This window comes from Clarias gariepinus, chromosome 21 (genome assembly GCF_024256425.1).
Source record: "Clarias gariepinus isolate MV-2021 ecotype Netherlands chromosome 21, CGAR_prim_01v2, whole genome shotgun sequence".
NCBI classification, from domain to species: domain Eukaryota; kingdom Metazoa; phylum Chordata; class Actinopteri; order Siluriformes; family Clariidae; genus Clarias; species Clarias gariepinus.
Window position 1 is genome coordinate 22,751,375 of NC_071120.1, and position 12,235 is coordinate 22,763,609.

The window sequence follows — 12,235 nt, forward strand, 5'->3', positions numbered from 1 at the left end:
CACTTCACAATAATGTGTCACTTTGTGGTGGTCCATCACACAAAATCCAAACAACCTTTTGAGCCTTGCCAGGACAAGACCCCATCACCACGTCACCAGTTTCCCTTCCTTGGACTACTTTTGTTATTTCCTGACATCTTTGCAGTTGCACTGACTCAGTCTTCTATCCCTCACAATTTAGCACTTGTCAAGGTCATTCAAATCCAACTTTTTTTGCATCAACTTGCTGCAAAATATTTCTACTGTAACAAGATATTGTACCTGTAGTTATACACACACTATACAGTACCATATTAGATGTTAGGATATACTACTGGTATGGTATTGTACAATATTAGATACCAGCTACAATATCTTATAAAAAAAATACCATGGTACAAGACTACGAAGGTACCTATACCATAGTAAAATGTCTTTACAGTTTTAGAAATGGTCATGTATCCATATTAATATTAGGTCAATATTAATATCATATATTTTGTGTTCAATAATTACAATGACAATAATTACTAAAAATGCGAATGTCAAATCTAATTGTTTTATTGTTGATCATTTTCAGTTAAACACAAAGAAGGCAATGAAGTGCATCAGATAATAAATAAAAAAATATTAAACAAAAGGTAGATGCAAAAATTACATACTTGCCCTTTAACCATTTTGATTGTCATTTCAGTTTGAAACACATGCCTCCAGGTAACACTTGCAGGTTTCTATTCCTCCACTTTTACGCTATAGATAATGTCGAATTACACCAAACCCCAAATTATCACTTAGCATCAGTGAAACACAGACTGGACCATGAACATGTGCTACTGTCCATTTTATAATCAATATCAATGGAGTTCGGTTTGAGTATGCAAAACGGTAACTGTTTATTCTTATAACCTTTTAAAGTAAAGAAACATCATGATATTCACACACACAAAAAAAAAAAAAAGTTATAGGTTAGGCCCAACAGAAATAAAACTATATAAAAAGAACTACAAAAAATCAAATAAAATTCATTCAGTGTTTTCAGTTTGGGTCTAAGTAAGACTTGGGTATTTATATATATATATATAAAAAAAAAGCAGAATAAAATTGCATATGATACCAAATTAGAATATTATAAGGCATGAAGTCAGTTATATAAGCGGTTATATAAGCAGTCTTATTGGCAAAAGCATCCAATTTCTTAGCACTTTGCAGAGGAACAAGAGCACAATAATTAGCAACGAAATTTGTGACAATTTTATGACGTTATTATGACCGAGCCCATCTGAGTGACAGCTATTCAAATGTGTGCAAAAAAAAAAAAAAAAAAGAAGTGAAATGTGAAAAAAGTAAGACGTGATTTTTTTTTTTTTTTAAGAATCATAAACAAACTCCCAACTGCAAAGGAAGTACGAGAGATGTTTTATGTGTAAACAAACCAAGCACCCTAAAAGCCCTTATTCGTAAAGCTATCACTTCTGCAAGCAGTGGGCTGGTGTTTCTAGCGTTTTCCATAAAAAAAAAAAAATTAAAAAAAGTTGTTTATTTAGTGATATCTATGACTGCGTTGTCAGTGTCTCAGCTCCATTTCCAGCATCCTGGCCTCCCTTTTCAGAGTCCTTGGGCTTCTCTTGTTCCGTCTCCGTCGTTACTGCGGCAGCCTGCAGCTCGTCCTCCTCGGCTGTCTCGTTGGCTGGTGACTGGAAGCCGCTGTCTGTGTCGGTGTTCTGATGCTGGGGTTCCGAGCGAGAGTCTGATAAATTATCTGCAGCATCAGTATGCTCTTCTTGCTTTGATTCACTGATGGTTTCTGGAACTTTTGTAGGTTCTTCTGTGATCGTTGGTGCAACATTTGCTTCCTCTTTGGTGCTGCAAGTTTCTTCAGATTTCACCGGCGCGCTTCCGCCATGACTTTGCTCTGCATCTTCTCCTTGGACTGCATCATCGATCTGCTGGATAGCGCTCTCTATGGCGAGGTTGCTTTCTGAGTCTTGTGAAGACTTTGGCGTAGCTTCCTGTTTATCTAGATTTGGCGCGGTCCCGTTGGGTAAATCAGGTGCCGTCTCCTTTGACGACCCGCTGACTTCCTGTATGATGGGCTCTGCCTTGTCAGATACAGAAGAGGACTGAACATCAGAGTCTCCCTCAACCTGCTCTTCAGGGATGTTGTGAACGCTGGGAACCTCCATACAGGACTCATTGGGCAGGGTTGTGCTGGTGCCATCCACCTGGATCATAGAGACCACCTGTTTCATCCTGCGCCTCTTTTGAGCTGCCGTATCTCCTCCTTCACCCTTGGGCTCTCCGTCCACTTCGTTCTTTTCTCCAAACTCTCCTGCCCAATCGATGGATGGGTTGTCACCCAGAAGGTGGAGGTTGGGGTCGCTGTTAGTCAGCACAATGCTGTCCCTGTACAGATTGTGTCTTCTCTGAACGGCAGCCTCTTTTACAGCTGGAAAGAAGAAGGAAGAGTTAGAATGATTAACAGCACTTTTGTTTTCCCTCCACTGGTCTAGCCTACCATCTAAACCTGTGGCCAATCAGCAAACATGCAAGCTTTTCCTAATTACAGTGGGACGTCTTAGGGAGTTTTTCCTTGACACATGTGGATAAATTAAAGAGCCGCAGAAGAGCAGTGAAAGAGCCGCTAGCGGCTCGTGAGCTGCGGGTTCACCACGCCTGCACTATATGGACAAAAGTATTTGGCTAAACCTGTGAATTGTTGAATTGAGTTTCTTCAATCAGGCCCCTTCTTCCTAATACTAAATGCTTCAGCATACCAAGACATCCTGGACAATTTCATGTTTCCAACTTTGTGGCAACAGTTTGGGACCTTTTCTATTTTAACACGACTGAGCCCCAGTGCCCCAAAGCAAGGACTATAAGGACATAGTTCAAGGAGTTCAGTTTGGAAGAAATTGACTGGCCCGCACATCAACCCCATCAAGCACCTTTGGGATGAACTACAATGGAGATTGAGAGATCGTCCAACATCAGTGCCTGACCTCATAAATGCTCTACAGAATGAATGGGCACGAATTTAAACAAAAACACTCCGAAATCTTGTGGACAGCCGTCCAAGAAGACTGGAATCCGTTATAGCTCCAAAACGTTGACCAGCTCTATATTGAAGTGTATGTATTTGGATACAATGTCATTGCAGGTTTGGCCAAACCTGTATATAATCTCTATATAATCCCCATTTCCTTACACGTTTTGAACACATTTCCATTATTTTTTTATTCTAAACAGTAAACCTGCTTTGCATCAAGTTTTGGCTTGATGTGAGGACTCACTAGAACTCTTTTTACACTAAAAATAGATGTAGCTAGTAAACCATTCCTGTCCTTGAATGATAAGATAATAAGAACACATTACATGGAGTCACAAGACTGCACAATAAGCCAGTATAATAAGATCTAACGTCACAATAAACTGTCACACTATGCTTTTCTAAAAATGATCCCTGCTATCATGTGTATTTTTCAAACACTATCCAGTTTCTCCATTATGAACAAAAAAAGTAATAGCTGACTGATAAGCAGAACCATAAGTTATTTTCGTAACAACCATATCTCTTTCTTTATTAAATAATTCATCTAGGTAGAGGTTTAATAACATGGCACTGTAAACAAACCTAAATATAATCTTTTTCTTTTACCATAGTACTCTCATGTGGTAAATAATAGAAATGTTTATATTAATGCACAATACATTATTAGTTATGCAATAACCTCTCAGTCGTGTGGACTTGAATGGCAGACACTCAACAAACAGATTGTTTTTTTTTTTGTGTGTGTAACTTTGGAGTCCTGTCTTACCCATCATGATGTCCTTCATGACCGTCTGAAGCACCACCTCCTCAAAGACGTTCTCAACAAGAATGAAACGGGAAAAATCTTCAAAGATCAGCTCTTGGAAACGAGGAAGGTCCTACAGCATATAGACGAAAGGTAAGCATACTAATGCAATGATGAGACACATGCATCCAAAGCGTGTATTAAATGTGTGTGTGTGTCTTACAGCAGAGCAGGATGGAGAGAGCTGTTTCAGCATGTAGGGGATGAAGATCTGCAGAAGAGCCTCTCTGAAGAACCTCTTGCGTACAGTGCTGCTGTCATAGTCGTATTTCTATGAGGAGGGAGACATACTAATACTAATTAGAATACTAATATAAAACATTCTGTAACATGTTGATGTTTTCGTACAGTCAGTTCCAGAAATATTGGCACCCTCCAAACAAGTATTAGCAAAAAGTATGGCTTTTCCAGGCAACAGAAAAAAAAGCATAATTCCAACAACAACAACTTATTTTTTTCATAAAATTATTGGCACCAAATATTATATAGAGTTAGGCCCATATATATTTGGACATTTAGGAATTCTTGCTATTTTTGTGTTGATAAAGAAGTATTAAATAATAAGGATGCTTCAGTTTGAGATCATTAAAATACAAATTTTTATTTATATGTGTCACTGCAAAGGCAATGCCAATATACAGTACTGTGGTAGACAGAAGAAAAAAAAGGAGGTGTAAAAAAAAACCAACAAAAAAAAACTATATATATATGACTATATACTATATATATATATATATATATATATATATATGTGACCTTTTTTTTTAATGGAAGTAATAAGGCTTTTATTATCCATTAAGAATGTTTTACACTATTAAGCATTTAATTCTTTAGCATTTGATAAAAACAAAATATGCTAAATATTTTTTTGTACAGTATAAATAAAAAAAGGCAAACAGTCACTGTTCATTTTGTATGAAACATGTCGTACTTCTAGGACATGAACTCATACAGACGTACAGTATACAGTATGTATTCTTATTTGTCCCACCTTTATAACTCTGTCTTGGCACTTCTGAATGGTTTTGCTGAGATTTTCCTCTTCATGACCCTCCAGACTCTGGTGGAGCAGCTGCTCGAAAGTGTACACAGCGTCATCCATTAACTGCAGCAAAAAGGATGGACAGAGACATGCACATGAAATAACTAGAGGATTAAATGTTATACAATATCATTGCATAACACAGAGTGCCCCAAATAGTCCAAATCCTTTGGCAAAAAAAATCTAAAATTATAAATTACAGCAAACACTCAAACTTTTACCTGAAAGCATTGAGAATTTTTTTTTCTAATGCATAGCTGAATTACAGTCCATGTTCTATTACTCTTCCAGTTTTTCAATGTAAAACCATAACACGCTATTTATTAAATCAATGCTCGCTTTATTAGTCAAATAAAAAAGGTAGAGATCTTTCTTTAGGTATTTTTTTTTACTTTTAGATACACTTATTTCCTGAAACCCTTCTTTATAATAAAGCACTATTTTGTAAAATTAAACCAAGACGCAAACCTGAAAGTCTGGCTAATAATCCAATGTGATTATGTTAATCCGAGTTTACTGTAAAAACCAAAACCGGGATTAATCATGGTCTACTTGAATCCTAATCCTACTTTTGAAACAATATTTAAAGAAGTTTGATTAATATATATATATATATATATATATATATATATATATATATATATATATATAAAATATTTGTTAGAAATACACCTCTAACTTAAATTCCAAGAATTTCACCCATCTGCATTCAACCAACAGGGGGCGCCCTCACACAATTTTTACCACAACTGGAATTCTTGTGAGAACCATGTGCCCTGATAAAAATACACTCTGCATGTTGAGTCTTGTGTCACCACTCCCATGCTCTAACACCATGTCCTTTTACTCTACTGAGGGGGAAAAAAATTCTCAGACATTTTACACTTCCACACCATGAAAGAATATACACCACAAATAGAGACGCAGCAACTCCTGTTATTACAGCTGACTTATCTAGTTTACTTTTATCTTATCTAATCTAATCTAATCTAATCATTAATCAGTCCATTATGTAAAAAAAATACACAATATAAACACAACAGACATGTGCTGAAGGTACAGTCAGGGCTATGATGGCGTTCTGGACAAGAGCAAACTTCAAGACACAATTATAAGGCAAATAATTTATGGTGGGTGGGATGTGGCCCAACCCAAAGTAGAGCCGTTATTAATGGCACAAAGTTGGTCATGTTCTCCAAAGTACCAAAAGTAATGTAATAGTTATAACTATTTTGGTTTTCTTTCTTTTCTTTTTTTTTGGGAGGAAAAAGAACCCTGTGCTTGTTAGTATCCATTTATAGCTAGATTCTAATGTTGTTTTGTCCAGAAAACAAGTTCCAGTTGGAAGGTACATCGCGGTGTACAGTATGAGAAGTCGTTCCCTTTTTTCGTTCCTGTTCTTTTTACAGATTATGTGATAAAAACATCCTGTATGTTAACAAGAAGTTGCCGAGTAAACAATGATCATTTAAATGATAGATGGCACTATGACTGTCAGAGATGGTGAAGCAGACACCTTCTAAAGAATTTCCTTTTGTTTTTGGGCATTTTCACTGCTGCCACATCAGATTATTTGATCCGATTTAAAGTTTTTGGCACCGGTTTTACACCCGGATGCCCTCTCAGCCGCAACCCACCTACCCATTTCTCTAGCCTGGGACCGGCACTAATGATCCCCGGCATCTCAGTGGCTGGGTATTATACTGTGTATGGGCATAAGGGTTAAGGGCCATGCCCAAGTGCCCAACACTGTCAACCCGGCGGTGACCGAGATCGAATCCCAGACCCTCTGACCAACAACCCAGAACCTCAACCACCTGAACCACCTACCTTCATTCAACAGCATTGGGGTATGATGTTTCTTAAAGAAGTGCAAAAGTTTGAATGCCATTTGAATGACCAAAAGAAGAAAACTAAATTCTCTTTCAGTCTTCATTTATTTACTCTCACTCATTCATTCGCTATACCATTTATCCTGTACAGGGGCATAAGAAGCCTGAAACTCATTCCAGAGGGCTCGGTCCCGGTGGGGTACACCTGGACTGGGTGTCAAGCCATCACAGGGCATACACACTCATTATGGGGAATTTAAAACACCAATTATTCTAAATCAGCATGTTCTTGGATTGTGGGTGAAAACCGGAATACCCGGAGGAAACCAACCAAGCATGGGGAGAACATGCAAACTCCACACAGACACACCTGAGGGGCGAGACCACAGTCCTAATCACTGATTAAATAAAACGTAGATGTTTTCTTTCTTTGTCTGCTGCAAAAGGGTCTAATAATCGTTTTTTCCCATGCTGTTCTGGGTGCATGAACTATCACCACAGAACCACCGGGTAAGCTGGGCAAGGCTCACCTCTCTCATGAGAATCTGGGCTCTCTGGACGAACACGGATGGACTGGTGACATCAAAGCGCTGCTGCAAACCCTCCAGACTCAGCTGCTCAACCCTCTCGTAGCAGCACTGCATTTTCACCGGATGGTACGCCAGCATGGAGACCTTCTCCATATGCTGCAAAGAAAAAAACAACATCATCTAACTGTTATCAGATACCTCAGACTCAAAACAGAAGTACCTGTTTAGCTTAAAAAAGAATTTGTCATCATTTATCCGAGAGGAAGGGTTCTTATCAATCAAGTGTCATTACTACAATCTAGAATACAACAGCAAATTTATCACAAGCTGTTGATACTGTACATTTTTGGGACCATTAAAGCATTCTGTTATTTAAGATCTCTGGAAGGAGTCTCCAGTGTTAGCAGTCTTCTTCAGCATGTTTTTATCTTATCAACTTTAAGCAATAAACTTAAAAACACAACCTAAGTGCCTCACCTCTCCTAGTTTCTCTTTGTTTCCACCGTTTAGCAGGTTCTTGCTCATGTCCACCAGCTCCCTGAAGAAAACATCACGCACCTCAAAGAAGCCTCGGCTGGTGGGTTCCATCAGGGCATCCAGGATGGAGCTGATGTACGGCTCGATGCTCACCTTCAGGAGCTTCTCAGCCTTGGGCAGCACCAGAGCTACAAGTCAGTAAAGAAACTCTTAAAGTAACAATAACAACTTTAGATTTTACACTTTATTTAAATCAGCCTTACTCTTCTACAGTAGCTACAATCGGTCACAGGGCGCAAATATCTATATACTCGCTAATGTAGAGGAGAAAATAATGTAAAATAAAAATAAATAAACATAAATAAATTCTAGAAAATGATGAAAAGTATTTGCTAATCAAAAAAAAAATAAATAAATTATAGGCAAGAATGTTTAAAAGCATCCAAAAACAGATTGAATAACGTGTGATTATTATTATTATTATTATTATTATACTTTTATTTATTATTACTATCATTATTATAATTATTGTTATATTTCAATATTTGTATTTATTATCAACCTCATTATTATTATTATTATTATTATTATTATTATTTCTGCATATTTTTTCCTGACATTTTTTAAATTAGTTATTATTTTTAAAACTCCAAGTCAAGTTGTTTACCTCTATATTTAGGCTATTTAATATCACACTTGAAAAACATGCCATAATTCAACTGCATCCGTATTAATAATTTAATTAGGGTTTTTTTGGCTTAAATATATATAAATAAATAAAGTATGCAAATAAAAGAAATGAAAAAATGAATTAAAGTAAATTAAAAAAAACTAAAGCATGCATTTGTCTTCTGAGGGAAATTTACTGCTCAATATCTGGATATTGTAACCCTGACACACTGAACTCTCTCGAACTCATTCTGCAACAAGATAGTTCTCTGGGACACACTTAACATTGATCTATGACCTGCACTTCAGCATGTAGTATGTAAAAAAAAATAGTACTAATCAAACAAAACAGAACAGAAAAAAGCAAAAAAAGCTTTAAATTATTTAGTACAAAAATATTTATATCTATTATGTACATATATTCTTATTTTGTGGGGAAAAAAATAAAATCACAGTGCCATCTGGTGGCTCGGCACATTCTACTGTGACTACTGAGGGCAAACAGTGTCCAAAAGTTCCCCACATAATTTGTAATGGCTCATTCATGCCTTAGCATCACACCAAACACTTCAGTATAAACACACTAATTTAACAATCTTTTTTTTTTTACTCTAAAAATGTAACTAATGTAATAACCTCAAGCCATTACTGTGTACATATCAACTAGAAATATAAATGTGATGTATATACATGTAGTCTCACTCATCATCTATACCGCTTTATCCTGTATACAGCGTCGCTGGGGCCTGGAGCCTATCCCAGGAGACCTGAGGCGGAGAGATGAGGCGAGGGGACACTCTGGACGAGGTGCCAATCCATCGCAGGGAACGCTCATTCACACGCGCTTTGGATTTTGGGAACGCCAATTAGCCTACTCTGCATGTTTTGGGGCTATGGGAGGAAACTGGTGGACCCAGAGGAAACCCACCAAACACGGGGAGAACTACTGTAGCAAACTTCAAGCACTCAGACCCAGAGGGGGGAATCGAACCTGGATCCTGGAGGTCCAAGGCGACAGTGCTAACCACTAAGCCGCTGTGCCATGTGATGATGTGAGTGACAGGAGACCGAAGGTATGCCATTGTATCCCTTTCATCCAGACATTTTCAACAATGGATTAAAAATCGTGCCCCGTGTCACCCTGAACTCCAGGCTGTTTACAGATGCAGCATTACCCCGGATTTTGCTGGTCACATGCTCCTTCGAGGTGATGATCTGGTCCATGTCGGTGCGTATGGAAGCCTCCAGAGGGGGACGTCCTTCCTCACAGCTCTGCACTATGGCCTCGTATTCGGTCTGGGTCTGAATCTGAACCAGACTGTACACGGCATCTGAGATCTAATCACACAGACAAAACCATTAGAGCTGAATATTACCATTCATTCTAATAGTGCTGCTAATTGTTCAAATTATAGTACCAAAGTCCAGGTCTTCTGTCTTTCCTGCATCTTTCCCTTCAAGCGTGGGCTAATCAGGTCTCTAAGTTCAGGAAGCAGCTTCTCCATCACCAAGTTAGCCAGGATCTAAAAAACAGAAATCATAGCCCAAATAAAAGCTTCTTCAATGAGTTACACATTTACATAATGACATTTTTACCATTGATGATACGGAAATATACATGATATCAGTTAATGACATGCCAGCTGGATACAAGGGCTAAATTATGATGAAAGCATGTAGTAGCTATAAAAAATAATAAAAAATAAATAAATAAAAAAGGGAACCAACAGAGCATCATCAACTCAAACGCTCGTGCTCAAACTTAAACCAGCAACAATCCTGAGCGGAAAAGATAGCAAAACATCCAAAAAGTGAATTTTCAGATAGGAACAGCATTTTTCATAAAACTTTATGCTTCTTACTGTATCTCCCAATCCATGCATCATTTTTTGTAAATATGTATACGCATTTATATTTTTAACAGATATTAAAAAAAATAATAATAATAAAAAATACATTTGCTAGATACAATTTCATGCCCTTTTATGTCCGTAGTGTCTGGAACGTTTTTAAATTTAAATATTTTAACGGTTTTAACTGTTATTTACATAAAACTTGGCCAATTTAGATTTTACATGAAAAGACAAACTTGAAAAAGTGTATTATTTAAAAATCCTAAATTTTTAAGACATCGCACCATTGATTTGACATGGTTACAGACACTACAGATTTTTTTTGCCTTTTAAGCTTTTATCCAAAACTAGAATGCTTTAATTTAAAGCAATGATTTTTACAGGTCATATACTTGGAGAGTATATGAAGATTACACCACTTTGAGTATTAATAATCATAAAACATATGAATATTTTGCATTTTAAATGTATTATTGCTAATACGGGACCGTATAATGCTGAAAAATTGGCCATATAAGATCATCTCTTAAAAACTGCTGAAGTTAGCAACTTGAAAGTTTTAGGGAAGCACGATTGGTCACTTCTATGTTGCAGAAACTTTAGAAGCAGCTTCATTGGCACAGGCTTTTTTATGTATTATATTTATAACAACAAAAATTTATTAAATCACCAATATTGTATTTTGGCCAAAAACTGTAGTGAAAATTGTAATAAAAAAAATAATTTAAAATGAATTTTTTTCTAATCCAAACAACAATTTGTATTTATTATGGTGGAAACTGTTACACCATAATGACGGTAAAATCTTAACAATGCTCAGAAGACAAGATGATTTGTACAAACTAAAAAATGACTAGTTTTCAGTTAAAAAAAAAAAAACAAGGAAGAAAGAACTACAGGGATTTATGATATCCAGTGTAAGACCAAAGCTAAGATGATTCATTCATATAGAGCCAGGAGTCTTCTAAACAGCAAATAAGGACTTGCATGTCTGGGTGTTTCAGGAACACCACTAAGCCCAGGCTAAGCGCATAGCCAAGAGCAAATCACATCCTTACTGACTGCTGCTTTACTAATTCAGCCCATCCTAAAATCCTCTAGTGTTACTAAACTCAAGTTCAAGACCACGCCCGTACTCCTCCTGGCTTCCTTACATCTACCTGCAATTCTGCTTGTGTAGTGTTTTTGCACTTATAACGTCCAACAAAACCTGGTTTTCTGGTAGAAAAATAGGGTTTAATCTTTAATCATTTTGTAGTACGAGACTATAAAGGTGTGGTAGAAATGAAAGAGCAATGATGATTGATGCTTTAGAAATCGTATAAGGAAAAGAAAAAAAATAATAATAATCACAAGGTGCTATAACAGCATGTCCTGACATATTTTATTCTTCAAATTAACTTTTATAACAAGTTACGTCCTACTATCACTTATATTATAACCGCAATAAACAGTCCCTCTTGTTTCTCCTCTCCTGAAGCCTTTACCTTAGGCTTAATTCTACAAAACGCTGACAATAGAGATCTGACCTTTCATAAATAATTATCCAATAAACATTTTATTAATCTATTATTAATCTCTTTACTATTTCTGGACACAGGGAATTATTTACCATGGAAGTCCCTATAAATGAGCTATTACTACAGAAACAATAGCACAATATAAACCTCATAGTCATCTGCTGTTCTAGAACATAAATCAGCACCTTCTTAACCAATCAGATTCATGAATTCAGCAGCGTTGCTCAACCTCGAGCAGGTCACCTGCTGCTCATGACAACCCTGGAACAGTCACAAAGCAGGGCCAAAACATGCCTTAAGGCTATTAGGGGAACTCTACACTATATACCGCTGTGCTGAACACACCATTCAGCACAATCATCTCGTGTACAGCAACAACAACAACAACAACAAATTCACAACCATGACACCAGGATGAGGATAGATTCGTTAAATAAAAAAAATTAATAATAATAATAAATCATATGATCTGGTCAGAT

At 36.8% G+C, this 12,235-nt stretch overlaps 1 protein-coding gene across 1 annotated transcript in view; it reads right to left on the reverse strand.

Moving 5' to 3' along the window:
* Positions 1–524: 524 nt before the first annotated feature.
* Positions 525–12,235, reverse strand: part of niban2b (niban apoptosis regulator 2b) — a 49,668-nt gene continuing 37,957 nt past the window's right edge. The window contains exons 7-14 of the mRNA XM_053480586.1: positions 9,802–9,906; positions 9,559–9,721; positions 7,715–7,902; positions 7,238–7,393; positions 4,825–4,938; positions 3,997–4,104; positions 3,795–3,906; positions 525–2,425 (exon numbers count right to left, since the gene is read on the reverse strand). Of these exons, the coding sequence (XP_053336561.1) occupies positions 1,530–2,425; positions 3,795–3,906; positions 3,997–4,104; positions 4,825–4,938; positions 7,238–7,393; positions 7,715–7,902; positions 9,559–9,721; positions 9,802–9,906 (1,842 nt within the window). The 3' untranslated portion in view covers positions 525–1,529. The remainder of the gene's footprint in view (positions 2,426–3,794; positions 3,907–3,996; positions 4,105–4,824; positions 4,939–7,237; positions 7,394–7,714; positions 7,903–9,558; positions 9,722–9,801; positions 9,907–12,235) is intronic.